We start from the raw sequence: 27,811 nt of genomic DNA, 5'->3' as shown, positions 1-27,811 counted from the left end.
GAGCCTCCACGCTCTGTCACGAGCTTGCGCTGAGCGGCCAATCAGAAAAGCGCCTCGCGCGGCTGCCGCCTCCCCTCCGTCGTCGAGCGAGCGCCGCGCTCCAGCGGCCCACCAATGGCGAGGCCGCTTCCGCCCGAGCCCTGCGCGCTCCCGCAGCCAATGGCAGCGCGGCTCGCCCGCTCGTGCCTGCTTCGCGGCAAAAAGGATTTGGCGCGCAAAGAGAAGAGCCCGAGCCGCATCAGCTGAGAGAAGCGACGAGGCCGCAGCCGGTGGGGGCCCCGCCCCGGCGTTGGCCGCGACATGGCGGCCGCGGAGCGCGCGGGCCCCGACCCCTGACATGTCGCCCGGGGAGCCGGGGCTGAGCGCGCCAGTCGGCCCGGCGGATGCAGCTCACGCCCAGGGCGCCCGCCGCCATGTCGCTGCGAGACCTGGAGGCCCTGTGGGAGGCCGGCGGCAGCCTGAGCCTGGTGGAGCAGCAGATCGTCATCATCTCCACCCCCGACGCCGACCAGGGAGCCGGGGCCGCCGAAGGGAGCCAGGCCGAGCTGCTGCTCTTCGCCACCCCGCAGGGCCCGGCCGAAGGACCGCGAGCCGCCGCCCCCGGACGCCCGCCGGTAGCGCCGCTTGGCCTCTTGGCTCGCCCCCTTCGCGCCACAGTGAAAAGAGACCTGGGGGGGGGGGGGGGGGGGGTCAAGAAGTCGCCTCCAGGTAGCGCAGTGAGGGAGCCCTCTCGGCAGTGCAGAAGCCAGAAATCACCGGCTCATGCCTTGAACGCCCAACATCTTGCCAGTGGTCCCAGTAGCCCCTTCTCCTGGGTGCTGAGCCACCAGCAAAGGGGGTGCTTTGAAAAACAAGACACACTGGGCTGTAGGGAAAAAAGGAGCTAGAGGTAGAAACATGACAGCAGATCAAGGCCAAATGGCCCGTCCAGGCTGCCCATCCACCGTAACCGTGATCTCTTTCTCTCTCTGAGAGATCCCAGGTGCCTAATAGAAACATGACGGCAGATAAAGGCCAAATGGCCCGTCCAGGCTGCCCTTCCACCGTAACCATGATTTCTTTCTCTCTCTGAGAGATCCCAGGTGCCTAATAGAAACATGACGGCAGATAAAGGCCAAATGGCCGTCCAGGCTGCCCATCCACCGTAACCATGATCTCTTTCTCTCTCTGAGAGATCCCAGGTGCCTAATAGAAACATGACGGCAGATCAAGGCCAAATGGCCCATCCAGGCTGCCCATCCACCGTAACCATGATCTCTTTCTCTCTCTGAGAGATCCCAGGTGCCCAATAGAAACATGATGGCAGATAAAGGCCAAATGGCCCATCCAGGCTGCCCATCCACCGTAACCATGATCTCTTTCTCTCTCTGAGAGATCCCAGATGCTTAATAGAAACATGACGGCAGATCAAGGCCAAATGGCCCGTCCAGGCTGCCCATCCACCGTAACCATGATCTCTTTCTCTCTCTGAGAGATCCCACGTGCCTAATAGAAACATGACAGCAGATAAAGGCCAAATGTCCCGTCCAGGCTGCCCATCTACCATGATCTCTTTCTCTCTCTGAGAGATCCCACGTCCCTAATAGAAATATGACGATAGATGAAGGCCAAATGGCCCATCCAGGCTGCCCATCTACTATGATCTCTTTCTCTCTCTGAGAGATCCCACGTCCCTAATAGAAACATGACGGCAGATAAAGGCCAAATGGCCCGTCCAGGCTGCCCATCTACCATGATCTTTCTCTCTCTGAGAGATCCCACGTCCCTAATAGAAACATGACGGCAGATAAAGTTTCAAGTTTTATTAATTTTGATATACCAACCATCAAGTTAATATCTGGCCGGTTAACAATATATTTAAAAGAAAGAGAAACTAAAAGAAACTAAAAAAAAGAGGTATTGTGTATATACAAATAACATTACAAGACGAACTAGACAGTGAGGATAGAAGGGAAGGGAGGGTGAAGTTACATATTTGAGAAGAAAAATGGAGATAGTGGGGTTAGGATAAAACATAATGGAGAGGGACGCTTTAAAGAAAGCGGTTATTATTGATAAATAGAATAAAATAAAAAAATAAAGGCCAAATGGCCCGTCCAGGCTGCCCATCCACCATGATCTCTTTCTCTCTCTGAGAGATCCCACATGCCTAATAGAAACATGATGGCAGATGAAGGCCAAATGGCCCATCCAGGTTGCCCATCCGCAGTAACCATGATCTCTTTCTCTCTCCGAGAGATCCCACGTGCCTAATAGAAACATAGGCAGATGAAGGCCAAATGGCCCATCCAATCTGCCCATTCGCAGTGACCATGATCTCTTTCTCTCAATGAGAGATCCCACGTGCCTAATAGAAACATGATGGCAGATGAAGGCCAAATGGCCCGTCCAGGCTGCCCATCCACCATGATCTCCTTCTCTCTCCGAGAGATCCCACGTGCCTAATAGAAACATGATGGCAGATGAAGGCCAAATGGCCCATCCAGGCTGCCCATCCGCAGTAACCATGATCTCTTTCTCTCTCTGAGAGATCCCACGTGCCTAATAGAAACATGATGGCAGATGAAGGCCAAATGGCCCATCCAATCTGCCCATCCGCAGTGACCATGATCTCTTTCTCTCAATGAGAGATCCCACGTGCCTAATAGAAACATGATGGCAGATGAAGGCCAAATGGCCCATCCAATCTGCCCATCCGCAGTGACCATGATCTCTTTCTCTCAATGAGAGATCCCACGTGTCTAATATAAACATGATGGCAGATGAAGGCCAAATGGCCCATCCAGTCTGCCCATCCACCGTAACCATGATCTCTTTCTCTCTCTGAGAGATCCCAGGTGCCTAATAGAAACATGACGGCAGATAAAGGCCAAATGGCCCGTCCAGGCTGCCCATCCACCGTAACCATGATCTCTTTCTCTCTCTGAGAGATTCCACGTGCCTAATAGAAACATGACGGCAGATAAAGGCCAAATGGCCCGTCCAGGCTGCCCATCCACCGTAACCATGATCTCTTTCTCTCTCTGAGAGATCCCACGTGCCTAATAGAAACATGACAGCAGATAAAGGCCAAAAGGCCCATCCAATCTGCCCATCCACCATAACCATGATCTCTTTCTCTCTCTGAGAGATCCCAGATGCTTAATAGAAACATGACAGCAGATCAAGGCCAAATGGCCCGTCCAGGATGCCCATCTACCATGATCTCTTTCTCTCTCTGAGAGATCCCAAATCCCTAATAGAAACATGACGGCAGATAAAGGCCAAATGGCCCGTCCAGGCTGCCCATCTACCATGATCTCTTTCTCTCTCTGAGAGATCCCACGTCCCTAATAGAAACATGACGGCAGATAAAGGCCAAATGGCCCGTCCAGGCTGCCCATCCACCATGATCTCTTTCTCTCTCTGAGAGATCCCACGTGCCTAATAGAAACATGAAGGCCAAATGGCCCATCCAGGCTGCCCATCCGCAGTAACCATGATCTATTTCTCTCTCTGAGAGATCCCAGGTGCCTAATAGAAACATGTCGGCACATAAAGGCCAAATGGCCCGTCCAGGCTGCCCATCCACCATGATCTCCTTCTCTCTCCGAGAGATCCCACGTGCCTAATAGAAACATGACGGCAGATAAAGGCCAAATGGCCCGTCTAGGCTGCCCATCTACCATGATCTCTTTCTCTCTCTGAGAGATCCCACGTCCCTAATAGAAACATGACGGCAGATAAAGGCCAAATGGCCCGTCCAGGCTTTCCATCCACCATGATCTCTTTCTCTCTCTGAGAGATCCCACGTGCCTAATAGAAACATGATGGCAGATGAAGACCAAATGGCCCATCCAGGCTGCCCATCCGCAGTAACCATGATCTCTTTCTCTCTCTGAGAGATCCCAGATGCTTAATAGAAACATGACGGCAGATCAAGGCCAAATGGCCCGTCCAGGCTGCCCATCCACCGTAACCATGATCTCTTTCTCTCTCTGAGAGATCCCACGTGCCTAATAGAAACATGACAGCAGATAAAGGCCAAATGGCCCGTCTAGGCTGCCCATCCGCAGTAACCGTTATTTTTTTCTTCCTCTCTCCGAGAAATCCCACGTGCCTATCCCAGGCCCTCTTGAATTCAGACACAGGCTCTGTTTTCACCACCTCTTCCACGAGACTGTTCCACACATCTACCACCCTTTCCGTAAAAAAGTATTTTCTTAAATTACTCCGGAGCCTATCACCTCTTAACTTCTTCCTAAGCTCTCTCATTCCAGAGTTTCCTTTCAAATGAAAGAGACTCGACTCATGCACATTTATATTATGTAGGTATTTAAACGACTATCATATCTCCCCTCTCCCGCTTTCCTCCAAAGTATACAGATTGAGATCTTTAAGTCTGTCCCCATATGCCTTATCACAAAGACCACACACCATTTTAGTAGCTTTCCTCTGGACCAACTCCATCCTTTTTATATCTTTTTGAAGGTGCGACTTCCAGAATTGTACACAAAAGTAGGAGAAAATATATTGCTGGGGGTGGGAGAGGAGAAGATGAACTTGTAGATAGAGGGAGAAATGCAGGAGTTGCTGGGGTTAGGACCTTATTGGGAAGAGGAGGGGGTGTAAACAAGACACTTGCCAATGGGCTCCTAAGCATGCCCGAGAAAAAAGGAGAGAGTGTGCCCGTTGGTATATGTGTATGTGCCAGGAGCATGGAATAGAAGGGTGTTTCAGGAGGAAGGAGTGGGAGATTGAGGAGGGTATAGCAAGATAAAGAGGGTAGATGAAGTTGGGGAAAGGAGGGATAGGAGAGGAAAAAGAGTGGGAAGGAGAGAGAGGTAGAAGAGGAGATGCAGGAAAGATTAATTTTTTTATTCATTTATTTAGCCCGTCCTCCCAAAGGAGTCCAGAACGGTTTACAAGAGTACATTCACAGTATAAGCAGGACAAACTTTGGTGGGAAAAACAAACTTGGTGTACATAGAGGTATGAATTTCAGCTTTTACAGTATAGTGATAACATACAGATTTGGAAATCAGGGCTGTGGAGTCGGTAGATAAATGTTCCGACTCCTCAGTTTTTTGTACTTCAGACTCCGACTCCAGGTACCCGAAATTTCCTCCGACTCCGACTCCACAGCCCTGTTGGAAATATAGGCTTAGACATTTGTTGTTTTAAAATTGCAGCATTTTCTGAAAAGACATAGCCTATGGTGGTTTAAATTGCATCATTTTCCATATGGACTTACCTATCAAGGTAAAATATCTTTGTAGGTTTGTGTGTCATTGAAGTATGGTGGGATTTTTTACCAGTGGACCACTGTAAGGGTCAGTCAGGGATGCAGATTTAAGCTAAGGAGCTGGGTTTGTAAAGAGGGCACCTGGAATGCGCTTCCAGAGAGCGTAATAGGGCAGAGTACGGTACTGGGGTTCAAGAAAGGATTGGACAATATCCTGCTGGAAAAGGGGATAGAGGGGTATAGATAGAGGATTACTGCACAGGTCCTGGACCTGTTGGGCCGCCGCGTGAGCGGACTGCTGGGCACGATGGACATAAGGTCTGACCAGCAGAAGCATTGCTTATGTTCTTATGTTTCAAGGCCTTCCTGAAGTTCCATAGACTGTTTAAAGATCTGACGGATGGGGGGGATGATGTGCCATAATCTGGGTATGAAATGGAAATAAGAGCGTTTCCGGGCTGTTTCAGATGTCAATGAGCATCCGGGTGGATTGGCTAGCCATTTTTCTGCTTGGGATTTCGGTGATCAGTTGGGGACATAAATTTGTAGTTTTGAAGCCATGTAGCTTGGTGTCATCTTGTGGAATGTTTTGAAAGCTAGAATCAAGGAGGTGGAAGAGCAAGACAGGAACGGAGATCAGTAGGATAACGAAAGGGAAAACAAAAGAAGTACTGTATCATCTTTCTTCTTTCTTTTGTTTTCCCATTTCTTCTGTTTCTTTATCCTACCGTTCTCCATTCTTGTCCTGGTCTCTAAAGGGAAATCTTATCCTCCTCTCATACTTCAGTGTTCTGTTTAGTGAGCTTAACCTTTAACCCTGAAAAGCAACTAATCTGGCATTTCATCGGTAATGTCGCTGGGGGATTGATGTTGACTGCTCCGTCAGCATAATGTCTTCTGCCAAAAGAGAGATCTTGTAATACTGTAATACTATCACGTATTTGCACTATAAGTGATTCAACCACTAGTGAGAATAGCAGAGGTGAGAGAGATCAACCTTGCTATGTTCTACATTTCACGGTACCTCTCATTGACCTGAGCTCTCTGACTAGGCCTCTGTCCAATCTCATTTTCCTCAGGCCTGTAGTCATAAAGACCACTCTACCCTGTTAAGCACTTTTTTGGCATCTATTGCCTTTAGGACAAGTGGGCCCCCCCCTCCCCCACCCCGTGCCCACACCACCATATTTATTTATTTAGATTTCTATCCCGTCCTCCCAGTAGCTCAGAATGGGTTACAAGCCAACATTCACAATGGAAACCATTTTGGACAGTTCAAAGACAACTTAAGTACAGGAGAGTGTCTCATTGTGCCCTGCTGTTACATGGGTACTTGAGCGTTTTCCCCTGTCTGCCCAGGGTCACAAGGAACAGCAGGGGTTTGAAACCAGAACCTCAGGGTGCTGAGGCTATAGCTTTAACCACTGCACCACACCCTTACTTATAAGTACTGTTTAACTCATCCAGAACCTCACCTTTCAACAAGAAGCTGAAAAAATGTCAAAGGAGCTGCTAGTATTTGTAGAGTTTGGCAGAAAATCCATCCAACCGAGGCTTTTGAATAGCCACCGTAATCTCCACTTTCAGCATTTCCTCTTACCCCTCCCTGTCATAACATGATGTCCATCTTTTGAGCATCACCTACAAACTGAAGAATACAGGTTCTGATGGTACCTTTAGAAAGATCCCTGCTAAATGAAATATGACTTGCTTTACCTTATTCAGATTGTAATTTCTGTTCTCAGCCCATAAAGCACACGAATGCCTTCTCAGTGACATAATCTTTTGGAGTCTCCAAGACGGTTAATGCTATTGACCTTCTCGATCTTCACTTCCAGATCCTTATCCTAGAGTTACTGCGTTCTCTTAGGTCACCAATCACCTGCCTTAAATCCATCCAGCCCCTACGAGCAGTTGGCTTCTTTATTTTCAAACAAAACTTTGTTGATTTCCGAAAACACAGCCCTTGTTTCTCACTTACCAACCTCGCTTCAACCCAGTCAGTCACTCGCACATCATCTCCCTTCTGCAGTAGAAAGCTACCACACCCTCCATGAGTCCATCTCCTCTCCTTTCACCACTCATTTGTGTGCTACAAGATTTCCAGCCATTCCATAGCTTTAATTTATTTAATATCTTTCTGCATCCTGTTATTGCTGAATTTGAGTAGTTTGAGCGTAGATGTCGTCTGTATGATTGAAGTCTTCAAAATCCTGACGGGGAAATACTTTTAAAACCAATAGGAGGAAATGTTTTTTCACTCGGAGAATAGTTAAGCTCTGGAACGCATTGCCAGAGGTTGTGGTAAGAGGGGATAGCGTAGCTGGTTTTAAGAAAAGTTTGGACAAGTTCCTGGAGGAAAAGCCCATAATCTGTTATTGAGAAAGACACGAGGGAAGCCACTATTTGCCCTGGATCGGTAGCATGGAGTATTGCTACACCTTGGGTTTTGGCCATTGGTTATTGTGAGAAAGGGCTACTGGGCTTGATGGACCTTTGGTCTGATCCAGTGAGGCTATTCTTATGTATGCCGATGATGTACTGATTTTGGTGCCTTTTGCAAATGTGTCTCAGGACAAATTCCAAGATATTAATTTGTGTCTGGAAGGGTTGCGTAAATAGTGTATTATAGGCTCAATTTAATCCTGAGAAATCTGAGTACATTAAGCTGTCCTCAAAAGGTGGGACTTGGGATTCAGCTTATAATAATGGATGTCCCTTTTGAAAGTGGCTACATTTGAGTTTAGCCTTACCTGGGTATGTTCTGGTCTAGCAGGAACTTATCCAACCTTGTCTTGAATCCCTGAAGGGTGTTTTCCCCTATAACAGCCTCCAGAAGAACGTTCCAGATTTCTACCACTCTCTGGGTGAAGAAGAACTTCCTTACATTTGTACGGAATCTTTTCCCTTCTAACTTTAGCGAGTGCCCTCTTGTTCTCTTCATCTTGGAGAGGGTGAACAATCTCTCTTTCTCTACTAAGTCAATTCCCTTCAATATCTTGAATGTTTCGATCATGTCCCCTCTCAGTCTCCTCTTTTCAAGGGAGAAGAGGCCATGTTTTGGTACATATTTTGGGTGTTTACTTGCATGATACTTCGTTTTTGAATAAGCAGATTTTTGCAGTAGTCCAGGCATGTTTCTTTAGTTACGCTTGATAAGAATTAGCTCTTCATTTGCTAAGGATGATCTTCTTTTATTTTTTTAAAAGTCTTGTCTTCACTTGTGCAGCGACAACATTGACAGAGAAAAAGTCCTACGATTACATCTCGACGATCTTGGAATTTTTACGCTGGCTATGAATGGACTGTTGGATAACATTTAAAGCTTTTTCGAGGCATGGGTGTGATTCGTGCAGTGGCTGCCGCTGCTGAACTGATCCAACCTCTGGACTGTGTGCATTGACTCTTTGGCTTACAAAGTCAGTTTTCCTCTGTTTTGAGGACATGGGTTCCTTTCTCCCAATTTCTCTGGAATACCTGCCTGTCCAGGGAGGCCAGGGTTCAAATCCCACAAATTTTCTTATGATCTTGGGCCAAGTCACTTAGCCCTCCATTGGCTTAAGTATAAATTTAGATTGTGAGTTGTCTAGGGGCCAGGAAACACTTACTGTACAGTGTGTGAATGTGAGCCTACTACCGGGAATCCAATCCCTTCACTGGCCAAGGGCCGGAGGGGTGTGTTGAGGGAGGGTCTCCTCTTAAGGCTGAATTCTAGAAAGGTAACATTTGCAAAGGTAGTAGAAGTAATTCCCCTATGCTGCAGTTTCAACCGTGACCAAGAAGGTCCATTAATGCAGCGTGAGTTGATCATGAAATCCAGAATTGGCTTTGGATTGCTGATTTATCCTCATAGCCAGTTCATTTTAATCTCATTCGTGACTGTTTGACTGGGAATGTTGGGTTTGGCTGAGAGCCCAAGTTAATTTACAGGTAACCACATCCTTTATTATTGGAACCTGCTTCAGTGTCGTTGGCTGGAGAGGGAAGACAGCTTTTCATTTGTAGCATTTTGGCTAGTTTGGTCTTAGGTGGGAATTGGGGTGATGGTCCTTCAGCAGTATGTAGGGCTGTTGGCTCATTTTTTTTCTCCTAGCAACAATATGAACAGCATATCCTCTGCTATGTTCCTGTTTTGTTTACCCACCTCCTAGTTTCTTTACTACTGCTACTACTATTTATCATTTCTATAGAGCTGAAAGGCGTATGCAGTGCTACACATTTTAACATTCAATAGATGGTCCCTGCTCAGAAGATAATAGTCTAATTTGCACGAGAGACAAGACATCTCAGAGTTGGGGGGGAGTTTCTGGCAGAAGAATGATTCAATGGGTGTAGGTATCTGAGAGTGAGTTAAGAGTTGAAAGCAACTTCAAAAAAAAGTGGGCTTTTAGCTTGGATTTGAATATTGCTAGAGACAGAGCATGACATATTGCTTCAGGCATACAGCGCTGCAAGAAAGAAGGGACGGAGTCGCGTTGGGCTGTGGAGGAGAAGGGTACAGATAGGAGGGACTTGACGAACGGAGTTCTTTAATTCTTAGTCTATGGGTGTAAACTAGATTTTGCACTCTTTCTGGCCCTTGGACCCCTCTGATTCAGATGCCCCCAAACTACTCATTGTGAGTCAAAAGTACAAAAAAAAATGGAGCAAATGTGTGGCTTTTGATGCCAGATTTTTCAGATTCAGTTTTCCCCCTGCAGAAGTCTGCTCAATTCTATCATTCCTGCAAAACACTTTCCACCTGGGGCAGTTTGCACAGAGGCTGTAGTGTCTGGGTTTTTGCCAAGTTTGGAGTACAATAAGGAGGGGCAGAAAAGCAAACCAGTTACCAGTTACTGTGGGTAACACCCAGCAGACAAAGTATTTTAATGGGGCAGGATAAAACCAAACAGGAAAGCTGATTTTCAGTGCGAAATAGCAGAAAAGACTTTCAGTGATCTTTGCTTGCTTTCTATAGCAAAAGTGGCAGGGCCCCTGATGGCAGGACTCGGCGCATTTGAGGTTTTATTTCTCCGTAGCAGTTTTAGAGCCAGACGACAACCTGACAAGGTGTGGGTGTTGCATCTAGTTCACTTGTTGGGAACAATGGGCTGAATGGGAATGAAGTGCGACCCAGAGCACGAATCTCAGCCCAAAGAAGCCGCTATGCTGAATAGCGGGCAAACCGAATTAATGGATTCATTTATTTACAGACACGTAAGGTATCGATCTGGTTTACAATAAACAACAGGAGTGGAGGACTGGGACAGAGACTGAAAGAAAGAGACAAACAGGGTTGGAAGGTCTTGAAACTGGCGGATGGGATTTCTGTTCTGAGCGAGAGACCTGTATAGCTCATTGCACTTTCAAAGGACATAAGCGCAGAGCAGAGGGTGATGGAAGATGAAGCGAAGAGAGCAGAAGTAGGAAATTAGCATGTGCATCACCATAAATTGGCACAGTGGTGCAAAATAAGGCGTTTATCCGGGCCTTGCTAGCAGTGTGCAGTTATCATATATGCTCCCTCTTTCTGAGATGTAGTCGGCAGTTTCCTCTGGGCGGTTTCAGCAGATAACTGATTTTTCACAGATATTTTTTCACTCCAAGTGTGGCGGTGGTATTGGGAGGTACCATGCAAGATGGAGCACAACCAATTCTGACCGAGAGCACTACATGCAGGTCAACTGAAATGGCACCGTGGAATCCTGTGCCAGCCCACTAGGGGCAGAGAAGGTTTAATGATGACCAGTGGTATAGGCAGCTTAACAAAATCAAAAGGAACGCCATTATATATAGGACAGAGCCGTGGGAAAAGTCTCCTAACCCACATCCCCTCAAAAATACCAGCTGAAAGAGGCGCATCTCAAGCTCTGCCTTGAACTTGGGGAGAGCTCTGTACGCAGAGAAAGGGAGAGATGTATTTCAGAGGAAAGGGGGTACGCAAAATTAAAATTAGTGTGCTGAGTCCAAGAAGGCAAATGAAACGTCTGCAGAAAGGTGCTTTCCCCTAGTTTATGGTCCATAGTGTGTCTTTTCACTGTTGGTGAAGGACGGTGGGTCTTTTGGGTTACAAATATCTGTTTTGGAATGTTTGCTTATTTTTAAGGAACGTCCATTCTTTCTTGCAGGTGAAGAGGAAGCTGGATTTGGAACTTGATCATCAGTATGTTTCTGAGAGTGTCCAGACGCCTCGGGGGAAAGCAAAGAACTCCATGAAAGGTAAATTACTCTTGGCTTGTCTAGTCATATCCCACTTCCATAGCACACTGGGCTCTGCAGAGGTGAAGGACACTGGTGGTCATTCTTCAGGCCAGGTTTGCTGGCAATCCAGGAAAATTCCAGAGCCTCCTCTCAAGGAGATCCATAGAAATGAAGTGCCTCTGTGTACACTTCTAGCTAGCACTGTTGCCATTCCTCTCTCTCAGCTGCTAAATGCACCACAGTCCTGTATGTACAGTGCCCTGGGTCTCATTCTCAGCCCTTGTTTTATGAATCTCACAGCATCAGACAGAATAGTAGTAGAAGAGATTCTGCATGCTTCAAAGCTAATCACTGGGAATTCATTCTCCCATTACTACTGATGGTCGGCATTCATTTTTGAAACACAGGTTACAAAATTGGATGAGACCAGGTTTGTAGTGTGGGCTGCAGGGTGGCCTGTTTGACTTTGGATTCCTTGTCCATTAGACCCTTTCACAAACGCTAGACTTGGACACACTAGATCCCAACTTAAATTTAAGCTAACAGACCTCCAAATCCTTAGCTGTATGTCTCACAGTTCTAGATGTCAGCACCAGTGACTTATGTGGATAGAGCAAGTGATCTCATGCAACGATCCAAGTCGAGCAACAGAGCTGGAACTGCCGATACCAGGGATTATTGGATGGAAGAGACATATTCTGGTTCTCTGTCTTCTAGTCCTTTTTCTCCTCCAACATTTCCTGTCTCTTGCTTCCTGTTGGGTGGTCTTAGTTGAGGAGAGTGTAGCTGCGCTCAACTTGTAGCTAATGATTGGCTGGCGGGAGCGCTGCGTAAATTTAATAGCACTATAGAAATGATTAGTAGTGGCAGCTGGCAGGGAACGTCGGGCAACTGAGGGCAGCAGAACTACAGGTGGCCCAGTAGCCAAGAGGTAGTCCTGAGTTCTGCCGCTTTTACACCTCAAGTGTGCCAGAGGCAACTGATTCCCTTTCTGGGGGAGATGAGGAAGCAGGAGCAGCACTTCCTCCAGTTCTACTGCCGTAAAGAGAGACGGGTTGGGGAAGCAAGGAGTGGTGGGAAATTGATGACAGGAAACAGGAAGAGAAACTTGAGAGTAGAAATATTGCCTTATCATGGATCAACCAGGCAGAGTTGCCAAGTCCTGCTTTTTCCTTGTTGTATGTACGGAGTTCTGGTTCTGTTTTTGGCACAGAAATTTCTGGGTGAATCAGGATTACAAAGTGATCCATGCAGTGAGGCAAAACCAGGACTGGAGCTGACTCTTAAGAACATAAGAGTGGCCATCCTGGGACAGTCTGATGATCCATCAAGCCCAGTACCCTGTTTCCGTAGATCCCAAGGAGTAAAACAGATTTGATGCTGCTTATCCCAGGAATAAGCTGTGTCTTCCCCCAAGCCATCTCAAGAATGGCCTATGGACTTCTCTTTAGGAAGTTATCCAAACCTTTTATAAACCCTGCTAAGCTAACTGATTTCACCACATTCGCTGGCAATGAATTCCAGAGTTTAATTACACATGTGAAGAAGAATTTTCTGCTGCTGTTTCAGCCCTGCTTGGCCCTTGGAATTGAATTGGAGTCATTGAGCCAACGGACATGTTTGTAGGGTCATTACCAGATAACGTTAACCTCGCCAGTTGCTATTTATTGTGACTTGATCAGCAAAATGTATTTCTGGTTACTGAGCACCTAAGGTTCATCACCTTCTAACTCTTGCATTACTTCATATTTTAAGCTTCTGCAGCTGAGCTTTCCGCTTTTCTGTACACAGGCATGAAATCTCCTGGGGAGAAGTCTCGCTACGAAACATCCTTGAATCTCACCACCAAGCGGTTCCTGGAGCTGCTGAGCCAGTCACCAGATGGGGTAGTGGATCTGAACTGGGCGGCACAGGTGCTGAAGGTGCAGAAGAGGAGAATCTATGACATCACAAACGTCCTGGAGGGCATTCGGCTCATCACCAAGAAATCCAAGAACCACATCCAGTGGCTGTGCGTATGGGCCGCAGACCAGGGAAGCTAGTTGGTCACATGAGTTCAAATGGTCTTCCTGCTTGAGTGCTGCCGTTGGGAGATTTGGCTGTGAGGATTGAGACAAATGGAGCAGACTATTATTTCACAGGGAGCACATTTTAATTATATACTCACCTCATTGTACACTAATTTGCACACACTATGTATCCTATAATGGTGTGCATCATAGGGCAAACTTGGAGCATTTGTAAGTGTAGAGCTTCAACCTTTCAGTTGGTTTGCCCTCGTAGCTTATGACCACACACTGAGGCTATATATAATACACATCATATTTATTTGAATTGATACTGCTAGTGTTCCTGGTTGTCAGGTGTGCTCCTTGAGAAATGAGTATTGTCTACTGATTGAGAGAAACTTTCTAATATAGTCGCTTGTATATGCCTTGCATTGAGATTTTTTGTTGGATTGATATTACAGTTGTCATCTTGCTTCATGTGGACATGTACTTGTAGACCTGTAACATAACCCAATAACATAGTAAATGATAGCGAGTGAAGGCCGATATGGTACATCCAGTCTGCTCAGCTGTGCAGTAGTCAGAAGCAATTTTGGCTGGAGCCAGAACTTGGTAAAAATGACCAACTTTGACTGAAGCTTTACAATAAAAACTTACAACCTAAAAATGGTAAATTTATCATTTTATATCTAATATCAGCTGGCATCAGAATTGGACAGCAGGAAAATAGAGGACTTGAAGGCTTTCCACTTGATTTCTTAGGATAAACACATCAGTCGTTTCTCGGCTAATTTGAGTTGAGGCACCCCATTCTTGGTTTCCATCTTCTTGTCCTTTAGGGATCCGCTGGATTTATCACACTCCAGTATTGAAGGAAACTTAAAAGCAGTATCAGAAACATAGAAACATGATGGCAGACAGAAGCCAAAAACCCATCCAGTCTGCCCATCCACAGCATTCACTATCTCGTCCTCTCCCTATGAGATCCCACATGCCTGTCCCATGCTTTCTTGAATTCAGACACAATCTCTGTCTCCACCATCTCTTCCACAAGATTGTTCCACGCATCTACCACCTTTTTTGTAAAAAAAACAAAAAAAAAAAGTATTTCCTTAGATTACTCCTGAGTTTAGCACCTCTGAACATCATCCTATGCCCTCTCAAGGCAGAGCTTCCTTTCAAATGAAAGAGACTAGACTTGTGCACATTTACGCCATGTAGGCTTTTAAATGTCTCTTATCATATCTTCCCTCTCCTGCCTTTCCTCTAAAGTATACATAGTGAGATTTTTAAGTCTGTCCCCATACTCCTTATGACGAAGACAGTGCACCATTTTAGTAGCCTTCCCCTTGATCGACTCCATCCTGTTTATTTTTTGAAGGTGCGGTCTCCAGAATTGTACACAATATTCTAAATAAGGTTTCCTTTTGCAGCCCAAATGCATGACCTTGAATTTCTTAGTATTATGAGGTCTGACGAGTTCATGAACTTGCCACTGTACGCTTATGTTGGAAGCATTACAAGCAGCTCGGTAAGGTTTCATAACTTTGGTATATCAGTGTCTCACAGCTGTGTTCGTGTCGACATGTGGCGTTGTCTTGCTGAGTGGCGTTCATTATTGTTGTATGTTTTTGTGTGCCGTTGCAAGAATGTTGGAGCTTGAATTAGAGCAAAAAACAAACATTAAATTCTTATTAAACTTGGCAAGAGTGGAAGTGAAATCAAAGACCTCACCTGGAGTATTGCATTTAATTCTGGTTTCCATATCTGAAGAAAGATATAGCAGCACTAAAAAAGGTATAAAGAGGATGGAACTCCTCTCGTATGAGGAAAGACTAAAAAGGATAGGGCTCAGCCTGGAAAAGAGACAGCTGAGGAGAGAAATGATTGAAATCTACAAAATCGTGAGTGGAGTAGAACATGTACAAGTGGATCAGTTTTTCACTCCGTCAAAAATTATAAGGACTAGGGGACTCTCGATGAAGTTACTTGAAACCTGAAACACTTTTGAAACCAATAGGAGGAAATATTTCTTCACTCAGAGAATAGTTAAGCTCTGGAACATGTTGCCAGAGGTTATGATAAGAGCGGATAGCGTAGCTGGTTTTAAGAAACGTTTTGAACAAGTTCCTGGAGGAAAAGTCCATAGTCTGTTATTGAGACAGACATGGGGGAAGCCACTGCTTGCCCTGGATCGTAGCTGGGATGTTGCTGCTACTCTTTGGAGATTCTGCATGGGATGTTGCTACTCTTTGGATTTTTGGCCAGGTACTAGACCTGGATTGGCCCACCGTGAGAACGGGCTACTGGGCTTGATGGACCATTGGTCTGACCCAGTAAGGCTGTTCTTATGGGGATAATGCCATGAAGAAAAGAGCAGTGTACAAATGGATTAAACGTTTTTCTGAGGGGAGAGAAAGTATCACTGATGAAGAGAAGGCAGGGCAGCCAGTAACAAGCAGAACTGATAAAAACATTGCGAAAATTAATCAAATTGTGCGTCAAAATTGTCTGCTGACTGTGAGAAGCATTGCGGGCCAAGTGAACATTGATAGAGAAACAGGAAAATCTTGGCATGAGAAAGGTGTGAGCAAAAATGGTCCCTCATAGCTCTTCCATCACAACAATGCACCAGCTCATGCGGCACTGTCCGTGAGGTTGTTTTTAGCCAGTAAACAAATAACTGTAATGGTACACCTTCCCTACTCACCTGATCTGGCCCCCAATTACTTTTTTCTTTATCCGAAGATAAAGGGAATATTGAAAGGAAGATATTTTGATGGCATTCAGGACATCAAGGGAAATGCAACAACAACTTTGGCCATTCCAGAAAGAGAGTTTCAAAATTGTTTTGAAGGGTGGACTATGCGTTGGCTTCGGTGCATAGTTTCCCAAGGTTCAAAGGTGACCATAGTGATAATTCAGCAATGAGATATGTAGCACTTTTTCTAGGATGAGTTATTGAACTTAATTGGCAGACCTCGCACATCTTAGCTGTCAAACTTCAGACCATTCCTCAAGCTTCGCTTCATGTTTTCCACACCATCAGGAAATACTTTTTCACCAAGAGGTTGGTGGATACCTGGAGTTGATTGAATTCAAAAAGGCTTGAGATAGACTGAGGATGGATTTAAAAGTATAGAGTATTTCCTCTCAAAACATAAATGATGTTCATAGAGAGGAGTACAAACTGGAAGGACTGGATGGGCCATGAGGTCTTTTATCTGCCGTTCCTATTATGTTACCTTGCTGGTCTTGCCACCTCCTTTGGGAGAGTATTGAGGCGTCTGTCAAGAAGTATTTCTTGAGATTACTTTTGATCCTGCTTCCTCATCTCTAATTCTAGACCTTCCCCCCTCATTTGGAAAAAGGCTTCTTTGTTCTGTAATCCCTTCCCCATGTTTAAAAGTCTGTCTTCTGTCTTCTCTCTCCCTCCTGTCCTCCAGAGTGCACATATTTAGAACTTGTGCTCTCTTTTCATATTTCTTCCGATGGAGACCTCTTGCCGTGTTTGGACTGACTCACACCTCTGGAGGTAATTCTTCAAGGAGCTGAATCTTCACATGTAAATGCTGGTATTTCAGTCCTTCATACATGTGTGAAGATATATGTACCATTCTTTGATCCTGCAGAGTTTGCAGGTGGGTGGAGTTCGCTGCTATCAGTTACACACACATTTTGGCTCTGTGACTGGGGTAAGTGCTGAGGACTGAACACACACACTCATATATTAAATTATGCTAGAATTCTATAAAGGGAAGTGGACAGAGGCTTCCCTTTTATAGAGTAGGGTCCAAATAGGCACCTCTTTATAGTATTACCTTCTTTATGTCTGTGCCGAGATACAATCTCCAAAACTAAACACAGGAGTCTAAATTGAGCCTTACTAGTCTGTTGGGCAGTAGGGCATTATCACTTGATCCTTCACCCCTTTGGGTAAGCTTGCATCCTTCTGGCTTTGGTTGTCATATTGTTTTGCTATGTTGAGATTCTCAGGCACTTATCACCCTGCGACCTCTTCCCTCCTATCGCCTATAGATGTCGGGTTCCTATACCCAAGAAAGCTGTGTACAGTATATAAAGGAAGCTAGAGCAATGCATGGAAAAACAAAAATTTGTACTGTAATGATAGGCTGCATCTTTCTGTGGCAGGAAAAAGGATCCTTGGGGAGAATTGAGAGATTATGTCTGTAGGCAATTAAATAAGGGGGTGGGGGGTGGAGGTAATGAAAGGAACCAGGGATCTCGGGAACGTACCCCCAACAAGAAGATGAAGAAGCACCTAAGTAACTCGTTCATGAGCAACAGGACAGAAAGTAGTAACCACAAATGCGCCCACAGTTCGTCAAGATTCAGGATTTGTCAGCCCTGGTGTTCACAGACATTCAGTGGTTCCCAGTGGGACACTGGGCTCTAATCACAACTCAGTAGAGATTTCATTCAGGGGCAGTGTCTCCAAATAGGTTAGTTTTGTGCATCACTCCTAAGCCCCAGGGTATGTGGAATATGATCTTGGTCTCTGAAATTGACTGCTACCGCTCACCCTAAAACTTGCCTTGTGCAGAAGGGAGCTTCTTCCTGGAGTTCATGAGATTTTTACCTGTTATAGGTAACTTATCCAGATGGGCTTGAAAATACCTTGGCACTCAAACAAGGGGAAATATTTCTGTATCCTTCTGCCACATTTTCTTGGTCTTAGACTGCATTTCCTGGTAGTTAGATGAGCAGAAGAGAGAAGCTCTTCAGTTCACAGATCCATTGTGACCAGGGATGGTCCTAGTGATTTTCTCTTTCACCACTAGCTGTATGTTTGGTTTTCTCACATCTTTCATTTACATTATTTGGTCAGAATAGGGCTGTCCCAGGTAACGACCTTTTTGTTCCCCATAATTCTCTTGGCTCATGATCCAGTGCTTTTCCAGTACAGCAGTGCTGTAATCGATAATGTACTTCCTTTGAGTCCATTCTAGGCCTGTTAAGATATGCGCTAAATTTGGTTCCTGAAGCAAACTTGAGGGAGGGATAGTAGGAAGGCGGATTGAGGGAAGCCTTTAGAGTTAAGGGCCATCCCTTGGAAGTAGATGAATTGGGGGTGGGGAAGAGACGCATGGCTGAAGGTTCACCCAGGATACCCTTCGGCAGGCCCTGGTTGCTGTGAGTGCAGAGCAGGATAGGGCCTTGGGATTTCAGGCCACAAATGACTTCACACTTGCAGCTTTCAGGAAATAGATTGCCTGACTGGCCCTGTGTGGGTCATAGGCATTTTTATTTGTACCGCCAGAAAGTTAAAAATAATGCCCAGTACACCAAAATAGCCCGAGTGTGTTAATCGCGTTTAACTGCTGTTTGGGGTGTATGCTTGAAATGAAACTGTTCGCACTCTGGTTATACCGCATCTGGTCTGTTTGTGGCAGCCATGGGTTCAGCTGCTGTCTCTCCTGCCTACTGTGGACTGGACCTGTGCTTGCACATACTGCTGGGATTTGCAGGTAGAGATGAAGAGGGTGTGGAATGAGTTAGGTGGTCGGTATGCTGTTAACCATTTGGCAGCAATTAACTTTGTATGTCAGATAAGCAAGGGCCTGTCCATGTGGAGCCGGATGAAAACAGGATAATAATCGGTCAGTAGCTCACCATCTGCATCCAGTCCTACAAAGATCAGTCAGGAAAGCTCTGATTAACTTCTTTCTGATAAGTTTCATCCAAGTTTACTTTTAGCTGTTGTAAGAATGAACTCTTCTTTATCGTCTCTCCAGACCAACACAGAAACTGATAGGTTTCCCTTACTGCCAATAGTGCTGGGGACTCCCTTACCGCTGCTGCCTGCTTTAGCGGCTGGGGCGGTTCAGGCCTCTTTGCTGCTGCAGGCCTCGGGGGAGTTTTTACGGTAGGTTTTGGCGGGAAGCTCCTCCATCTGTCTGCAGCCTCAGGTGGCCTTCCCCTTGTATTGGAGAGACAGGGGCAGGTTTCTGCTGGGAGTCCTGTGCCGCCAGGGGGGTTTTCCCCAGATTTTGTTTTAGCCTTGTGCAAGGCTTACCTTCAGGCGGTCCTGTTTCCTCTCCATCGGAGGTAAGGGAAACCTATCAGTTTCTGTGCCTGTCTGGAGAGACTAAAAGAGAAAATTAACAGGTAAGAAGCTAATTTCTTCTTTCTGGTTTAAGATGGATTTTCTTTACTTATTCACTTCAGTTGTAACCCACCTACCTAAGAGCATAGAGTTGTGGTTGCCTGACGGGCCATTTGAGGCTTTTTCCTTCTTCTTAGATGTAAGACTTTGATGAACTTTCAGGTTTTCTTTACAGTGCAGTTTAAAAAGAAAAGTCTACAGATAAGCCAATTGTTTGCCATTTACCAGTGAATGCCTAGTTTGCTTTGAAGAGCAGACATAGCACGATGGAGACTTAAGTTTTCGCTTGTGATTTGGCCTGTGCATTTTCCGAGGCTGAGTCCTATTCTCTGCCTTAGCAGTCATAGTTTAATAGTGGGAGTCCTGTCTCCTGTTGGGCAACTGATAACAGATACCACAGGGATCAGGGCCCTCATTTATGTTCCACGCCATGTGTTGCAATCCTTGGCAGATTTTTGTATGGCAATTCCTCACCGATCCAAGGCCCATTGGGTAGTAACTCAGCAAAAAAACTACTTTTTTTTTCCTAATTGGCTTTTGGAGAATCTGTTGCTTAAATCTGAAACACTTTACCAGCATATAGATGTCTTGAATATCACCTTTTTTTTTTCTGTGTGCTTGTGAGTGAATGGTATATACTTTTCTATTACTTAATGGTGTTCTTTTCTTCCTAGTGACTGGATATTTGTTTTATTATCCTATGGGCTAAACATCTGATTCAGTTTGGTGTGCCACCATTCTCTCCGAAGTGTGAAGTTGTACCTCTGAGTTCTAACCATCCGTGTTTGTCTCACCATTCAGGGGCAGTAGCTCCACTGTTGAAAACGGCAGCAAGCATCAGGTGCTAGTGAAGGACAACAATGAGCTCAAGGAGGCTGAGCAACAGCTGGATGACTTGATCCAGATGTGCACTATCCAGCTGAAGCTTCTCACCGAGGACTCTGAGAACCAGCAATATCCTTTTCTGAATGACGGTGTTAAGTGCTCTCTGTGTAGGTATCTGTCCTTAAATTTATCATTCAAGGTCAGACTTGCCTCAGTTGCTCTGCACTGTCTCTCCACTTATCTCCCCGTATTATTCCTCCCTCCCCCCCCGTGAGCTTCGCTCAGTTGGTAAGTCCCTCCTATCTGTGTCCGTCCCTTCTACCATGCACCGTATGCTTGGAACAAGCAGCCTGAATCCCATTGGCAGACTCCGCCTCTGGCAGTGTTCAAGGCCCAGTTAAAAGCCCACCTCTTTGAAATTGCTTTAGACTCCTAACTCCTTTCATCTTGGGTTCTGCATCCCCCAGCCCTACATGTCATGTCTGTCCAAGTTAGATTGTAAGCTCTTCCAAGCAGGGACCATCTATAAATGTCAAAATGTACAGCGCTGGGAGGTGTCACGGGGCTGGTGCAAGCAGAGCAACAGGAAGCATGGCCACAAAATCCCCTACTTGTGAGCCATGCGCCTTCACTTCCAGTGTGCACAGGAGCTGAAATCAAAATAAGTGCCCCATGCTGCTGCCACCTGAGGGAGGGAGTGTGACTTCCATCAGAATAAGAGCAATGTTGAGGCTTATTTAGTCATGTCTCCTGCTGCTTTTTGGATGGGGGGAGACTGTGGAACCAAATGGGAGAGGCCATGGGGCATTATTAAGGAGATGAGGGTGAGTACATAGGGAAGAAGTGAGGCAATAGAGAATGAGAGCAAGAAGGGAGCAGGAGGCAGAGGGGCAGGATCAAGAGAAATGGGAAAGTTATGGGGTGAGAGGAGGAAGACTGGAGAGCGAGAAGTGGAAAGTAGATTAGCAGTCTTCCAGTATAATTGTGTGAAGTCTTGAAAAGCTACAAACTAGTGAGGAAGCCATTATGGATTCAGCTGAGATAGGATGGAGGGACATTGTGTGCTCCCAGGTCAGCATCTGTAGTGTCCAGGAGCTACATATGGAGGGGAGTTTTAAAATACTAACAGGTAATCATGATACATCCTTACAGGAGCTAGATAGGCACAGAAGTGAGGCTGTACTTCATAGCTTCCTACTGTTGGCTGTACGAGAGAGGAGCAAAATTTAGAAATTGTAGGTTGGCTCCCTAATGTGGACTGAATTGGACAGAGTGAGCAGACAACGTATTAGTCTTTGCCAATGAATAGTGGACAGAGAAGGCTCCTTAACTAAGCACACCTTTGCCTATGTGAGCTGTCAAGACCTTCGCAGTGTTATGGACGCCAAAGAGCAGATGCTGATGGTGATGAAGGCTCCACCTGAGACGCAGCTGCAGGTCTCGGATCCAGCAGAGGTACATGAAATTGGAATCTGCTGTTTGGAGCCAAATATCAAACAGATATTGATTATTTGTCTTTATAAAATGTTAGGGTAAGAGCTGCTGGTGTGGCGATGGGTAAGAGGGAGCAAAATCCTTTCAATCGGGCTTAGTTTCTTGAATCTCCACAAGATAATTTAGGGATCAGATCTACTCTCCTGGTTTCTTTCTTTACTGAACAAGATACATTTATGGTTATAAAAGCTTATTGTAAGAAGACAATGTGCCCTTCTTGTGATTAGTGTGTCCACATTGCCATGATATGGCTGAGACTACATGAGCCCATCCTAAAGCATTCCTGCAGTTAGAAATTGAAAGAGCTCTCTTTGGGAGCTGCATTTTTCCTTCAAATTCGATGCAAATGTTTAGTGAGGTCATGGATCCTGCTCATTTGGAAAAGTTTGGTATTAATGCATGCCTGGCTATAGATTAGGATATTATTTAGAAGGGGATTTTGCTTATGTCTAGGTCCACAAGAATTTTATAGGCTAGTAATTTGGCATTCATTCTCGTTTCCTTTAGATATTTCCTGTTATCTCCAACTCCTCAGTTAGTATTTTAGATTGAGATGTTTGTGGATTTAATGTCATTTTGACTGACTTTTGTGATCAGAATTGTGTTTAAATTTTATTGAATTAAAAAAAGTTTTGCCTAATGTTCTCTCTGATTTGTTTTTCAGGCTTTCCAGATTAAGCTGAAAAGTACTAGAGGGGCCATCGATGTGTTCCTGTGCCCTGAAGATGTACCTGGAGTTTGCAGCCCCGTGAAGACTCCTTCCAAAGAAACCACTGAGGAGTCGATATTGGCTACGTGTCGGGAAGAAACGTCTGCGATGCTGGATTCCACACAGGACATGAGCCTGCCTTTACTGACAAGTCTACAAGGTGGTTATAGAGTGTGAAGATCTTTCTCAAGAGGGAACAGGGGTCTGTGTGGGCTGTGAGGATTCCTGTCCTCGACAAGACATGTTTCTTGTATGTTGAATGAAGCTGGCCTGGCCATTAATGCACAATTTGTGTTGTAACCAAAATGCTTAGTAAGGAAATAGTAATAATGTATTTTGATCACAATAGAAATTGATTGGCGATGGAATGAGGTGCTTGCAGATCTCTGTAGCCTCTTTGGACTTCCTGTTCAAATGCAAGTAGTTCTTCATTCACACCTACCTGTGAATTTCTCTTCACAGCTCACTGCAGCAAAAGGCCTCCACTGGAGGCTGTGGACTAGAACCCTGCAGTCGAGAATCCTAAGCCAGCCATTGTGCTGTGACTGGAACTCTTCCATCTAGGTCTCTGATCACTGGCTCGAGGACCAGAAGAGCAGACCTTGGAATCTTAACTAGGTTCTTGCATGGCACTGAGCTACCATCCAGCATCATAATGATTAATTTTAAGAATATTTTTCATCTAGCTTACCAGGTTTTAAATGTTATATCTTGAAATCGTGCTGATGACTGTCTTCCTAGTCTTCCTCCTCACTTACAACATATTGATGAATCTCTGTGCTATGTTAATTGAGCCGATCACAAGGTGATTCACAGGAGCCTTATCTTAGCGAGGGATGGTTTGCTGATAAATGCGCACTTTTCAAAACAAGGGTTCATTCTCCTCAAGAAAGAGTGCACCCTTTAAAATAAATCATACGCTTCTAATGATGTTTGCTCAACATTAGTTTTAAAAATTAACAAATACAAGATTGAAAAATGTTGGGGTGTCCTTAATTTTAGTATAATCTCTCTCAAAAAAAAAAGACAAAGCAGAAAAATTTGACTCCCCATTTCTTTCTTACTCGCATCTTTCCAATACAAGGACTTGCTTACTCTGGACTTTATTCCTATAGCTCTGCCTCACCTCCCCCCCCCCCCCCCCCCAAACACAGACATGGACACATGAATACAGCTCTGTCTTGGTTAGCAGAGGGAGAGCACACATACATGAATTTGCTTCACTGGTTTCTTCGGTCTTGTGAACCTGCCAGAGCTGCAATTCAAACTACATGATTGACGCTAGCCTCATGGAGGGCAGAGAGAAAGATGAGCGCGATTTGCTCCTGTTGGCCATAGAGAGGCCTGGAGATCAACTGGGAGAGGGGGAACCTCCTTCCTGTAACATTTCTAGCTTGAGACCTGCGGTTCCATTGGATGTCCAGCGATAGGAGTTAGGAAAACACATTTCTGATACATGTAACATTCAAGATTGAGAACCTCTGTGCAGCAGTTGGTAAAGTCAGAATATAAACCAAGCTCTATCTTTATGGAGAGGATACGGTATATAAACTTAAGGTTTAGTTTAGAGAGACCATCTTTTGTGTTGATTCCGAGCATCTGAAGGCAGTGTCTAACTTTGCCTTACTTTTCCTTGTGTCTGCAGAGCCCTTGCTGTCAGGGCCGAGCCTCGGGCCCTTGCATTGTACTGCCAGTGAAGTAGAACTGTCGCCCCTGACTTCCGCGGACACTTTACTGCAGCAATCCCGAGACGAACTCTCCTGCCTTCTGTCTGATGAGTTTATCAACCTGTCCCCACCACAGAGCCAAGGATACCACTTTGGCCTAGAGGAAGATGAAGGCGTCAGTGAACTTTTTGACTGTGATTTTGGGGATTTAACCACAGGGCCTTTGGATTTCTGATGGAGAAGCTGCTAAAGAGGACCAGACAGCTGAGACCAGCATCCTTCTGTACTGGGAGGTGTATCGAAGTCAGGGAATAATTTAGGTGTTTTGAAGTCTGCATTAGGGCTAAGGTCAGACCAGCAAAAGATTACAGAACAGAATCTGTCCAACTCCAGCCATGTTGCAGGGCTGAAAAAATATATGCTGAAGGGACGCAATTTAAAATCACTCAGGGTGACGAAGGCCTCAGCCCTCTGTATCATGACAGTAGTATTATAAAGCAGCTGGCTCATCAACCATCAGAGCCCCAGAACAAGGCGAATTAATATCTTTCCTTCCCAGGAAGTGGCTGAGACACTCATCAGGGATTTTCCTCTCTTGTTTGGCGTTAAATCTCCTTTATGAGAATTCTTTCGGTGTATTGGCTACACTCTCTCTGCACCGAAGGGCTTCTGACACTCTGGTTCCATCTTGGATTTTAAGAGGACAAACTTCAATGTTGTTTATACAAATAGATATGTTTTACCCCTCTCAGTGCAAATAAAAATGTTTATCAGTAGTTAGGGTAACAGAGCAAATGTCTGAGCAGTGATTTCATCTTGAAATTGCTCCTCTTGCTTTCTCTTCTAATGTTATAGATTTGCAAGGATTTCTGTACCTGTGGTATATCCACTGGAGTATTTTCAAACGAAGCTCCGCTGTGAACCTGCAGGTCTAAAGGAGACTGAAATTAGGGACATGCAAGGCCAACAAAAGTTTGGTTGGTCTTAGTTTTAAATCAGTTTTGGCTATTTTTGTGGGCTTTTTGAGGAGTTTTGCACAGATGCATTGTTTTCATGCAATTTTTATTTTGTGATTGATTGGATGTGTGTTTAATATGTAGGTACACGTGCACAAAGCAAATGTACAACGTTTATCTACTGTGACTTGGGGAAAAAATCTCTCTTGTGCACCAGCTGCCTTTATTGTCCACCAATGACAAAAATGAACAGATAATCCAATCACAAGGCAGGTTGCAGAAGCAGAGAGCAAGCATCGTCTTAGTCTGCCAGCCATTTCCAATGTAAGGATGGCAGAAGACTAATGCTTAGCACAAAAACTAAACCCTACCAAGAAATACTCCTAAGATAAGGCAGTCCGGTTTTCAGGATATCCCTAGAGAAACCTGCATGTGTACTCTTTCCCTTGTACGCAAATCTATCTCATTGAGGAGATCCTGAAAATCCGAGGACCGAATTGAGAACCCTGAGTCCAGTTGACAAGAGAAGTAGAACTGCCGAGGGATAACAGTGGGACTGAATCGGTGTGTTTCTTTTGATCTCCTTAATATAGATGTTATCTGTTAATTTTCTTTAATTCCTGCTGGAAGCCCTTCCACATTCTCCGTTTCAACTTCTTACACCCATATTTCACAAACTGCCCATTGACAAAACCTAAAAGGCTATTTATATTTTTAAAATATGTTTATAGGTGATTTTCCTATGCTGAAAGTACTTTTTACAAAGCAGAGCAGACTGGGACAACTACTTGGGTTCGATTGTACACCTCCTTTTTCTGGCCAAAGCTAAGCACCTTATTCCCCTCCTGGCCTTTCTCTACCTACAGACAATGCACCTATTAACCTAATGTTACCTATATGGGGGTAAATTTAAACACACGTGTAAAGGCTTGTGCATTATGACAAGCAGGTGAGTAAAGTGTGACCTAAGGGAGAATTGCCAAAGTCATGAAGTCTGTACCTCCCCGCACTTGTATTTCAGCCGAAGTTTCAACTGCTTTTCCATGGGGATTTTAAGCTGCCTATGTGCCTTTATAAACCAGGATTAACATAGGTGCCTTCTTTGCCTCTCAACCTAGGTGACCTTACAAAAAAAAAAAAAATTACCCTCTTGAGGAACATTTTCTACAGCTGTTTTTTGGGAGTGAAGCCCACTTTATATGCAGAAATGGGTTTGTACAAAATTGTGTGAGGTCTTGTACGTATGTATAAAACAGGGCTACTTCCTGGGGATGTAATTTGGGTAGAGGAAGGTGAGTTTGTGTGTGGTGTGGATCGATGCACATATTCAGCTTTTTGCTCTTTTTTTTTTTTTAAAGAGTAGGTGTAAATTTGTATACTGGCATTTGCATGCAATTGAGGCTGGATCTGGGAGCCTGTTTTATATGTGTGTGTATGTGTATAAAAACTTCCCTTTTCAAGACTCCTCTGTCCACAGAAATGGCTTTAAAGATTACCCTTGACCAGGTAATACAACATGAAAAGCTAGACCTGGTCTTACTTTGTTACATCCCAAGAAACTCGAACTGCCAGACCATACATGGCTTCTTAGGACATAGAACTGTCTGTCCTTCCTATGTGAACCACATTGTAGCTGTTCCAACACGGATGATATAGTTAAAAGATGGAATATTGTGAATGCAACCCTTTGGGCTTTGACAGTCTTCCCCGGAGGCAAGTGCTATCCCTGTCTAGCCATGACATCGGGGGGGTTTCATTGATTGCATTCACATAAATTGAATTTTGGCCCTGAAATCTGACTGAAGTGGCTTTGCTTTGTGGTTTATGGATGGTTGGAGAGCAACGGTGAGTAATCCTGCGGCCTCACGGGCATGAGAGACATTTTTTGGTTCTTTGGCTGAATTTATTGATTCAAAGTGTAAGAGAGACGATGTAATGAGTAAAGAATGAAAAGTCAGGGCTAAAGATTTGTGTGTCTGTATATAGAAGTATTAATATCTATATAAATAGCTATGTATTTTTTGGTAGTTAAGCACTTATTTATAAAATAAATTTTAGTATGTCCTTGATGGAAGGGCTGATTGTCCAATTAAAGGATTTAGTGGTGCCTGCAGTCAAGGAACTGGTGGGATGTGAAATTTGCTCTTATTTCCAAAACTTCAAGCATTATTTTATGGGCCCTTCCTCCCCCCCCCCCCATTTTGTGTGTTTGGGGAAAGTTTTAGAAGGGGAATTTTGAAACAACTTTTTCCTATTTGAAAACAAATGTGAGTGCAATTTTTTAATGAACAATTAAAGTTTCTCTTTCCAAAAGCTGCCAGCTGTGTGCATTTGCATATGAATGTTTGTGGGCTGGGAATGTGTATTGCATTCACTTTCACTTGAGTTGTTCATGTAGCCCTGGGAAGGAACAAAAAGGAGCTTTCACACATACAGAGACTCTTGGACTTCCTTACATGTCCTGACAATTTGGTGTGCATAACCAGAACTGATTTTTGGTGGGTCTAACTTGGGCGAAGCAGTGCAAATATGGATGTCCTCTTCTTCTGCCTTGCTGACTGGGCAGCTTTAGTGATTATTATTGACATTCAGTCAAATTTTGGGTTCACCCAAAGCTTTC

General features: G+C 44.9%; 1 protein-coding gene across 1 annotated transcript; it reads left to right on the top strand.

Annotated features, from left to right (window-relative positions):
* The first annotated feature begins 27 nt into the window (after positions 1 to 27).
* On the top strand, positions 28 to 27,561 carry E2F1 (E2F transcription factor 1). Its single transcript, XM_033914323.1, has 7 exons — positions 28 to 614; positions 11,332 to 11,422; positions 13,196 to 13,415; positions 20,342 to 20,494; positions 21,706 to 21,820; positions 22,524 to 22,728; positions 24,214 to 27,561. Exons 1-7 carry the CDS (start codon positions 384 to 386, stop codon positions 24,468 to 24,470), a joined length of 1,272 nt encoding a protein of 423 aa, XP_033770214.1. The 5' UTR covers positions 28 to 383; the 3' UTR covers positions 24,471 to 27,561.
* The last annotated feature ends 250 nt before the right edge of the window (positions 27,562 to 27,811 follow it).

The sequence above is a fragment of the Geotrypetes seraphini genome, chromosome 11 (assembly GCF_902459505.1).
Source record: "Geotrypetes seraphini chromosome 11, aGeoSer1.1, whole genome shotgun sequence".
Classification (NCBI taxonomy): domain Eukaryota; kingdom Metazoa; phylum Chordata; class Amphibia; order Gymnophiona; family Dermophiidae; genus Geotrypetes; species Geotrypetes seraphini.
Note: the sequence above shows the minus strand (reverse complement) of the source record. Positions and strands in the feature narration are given on the sequence as shown.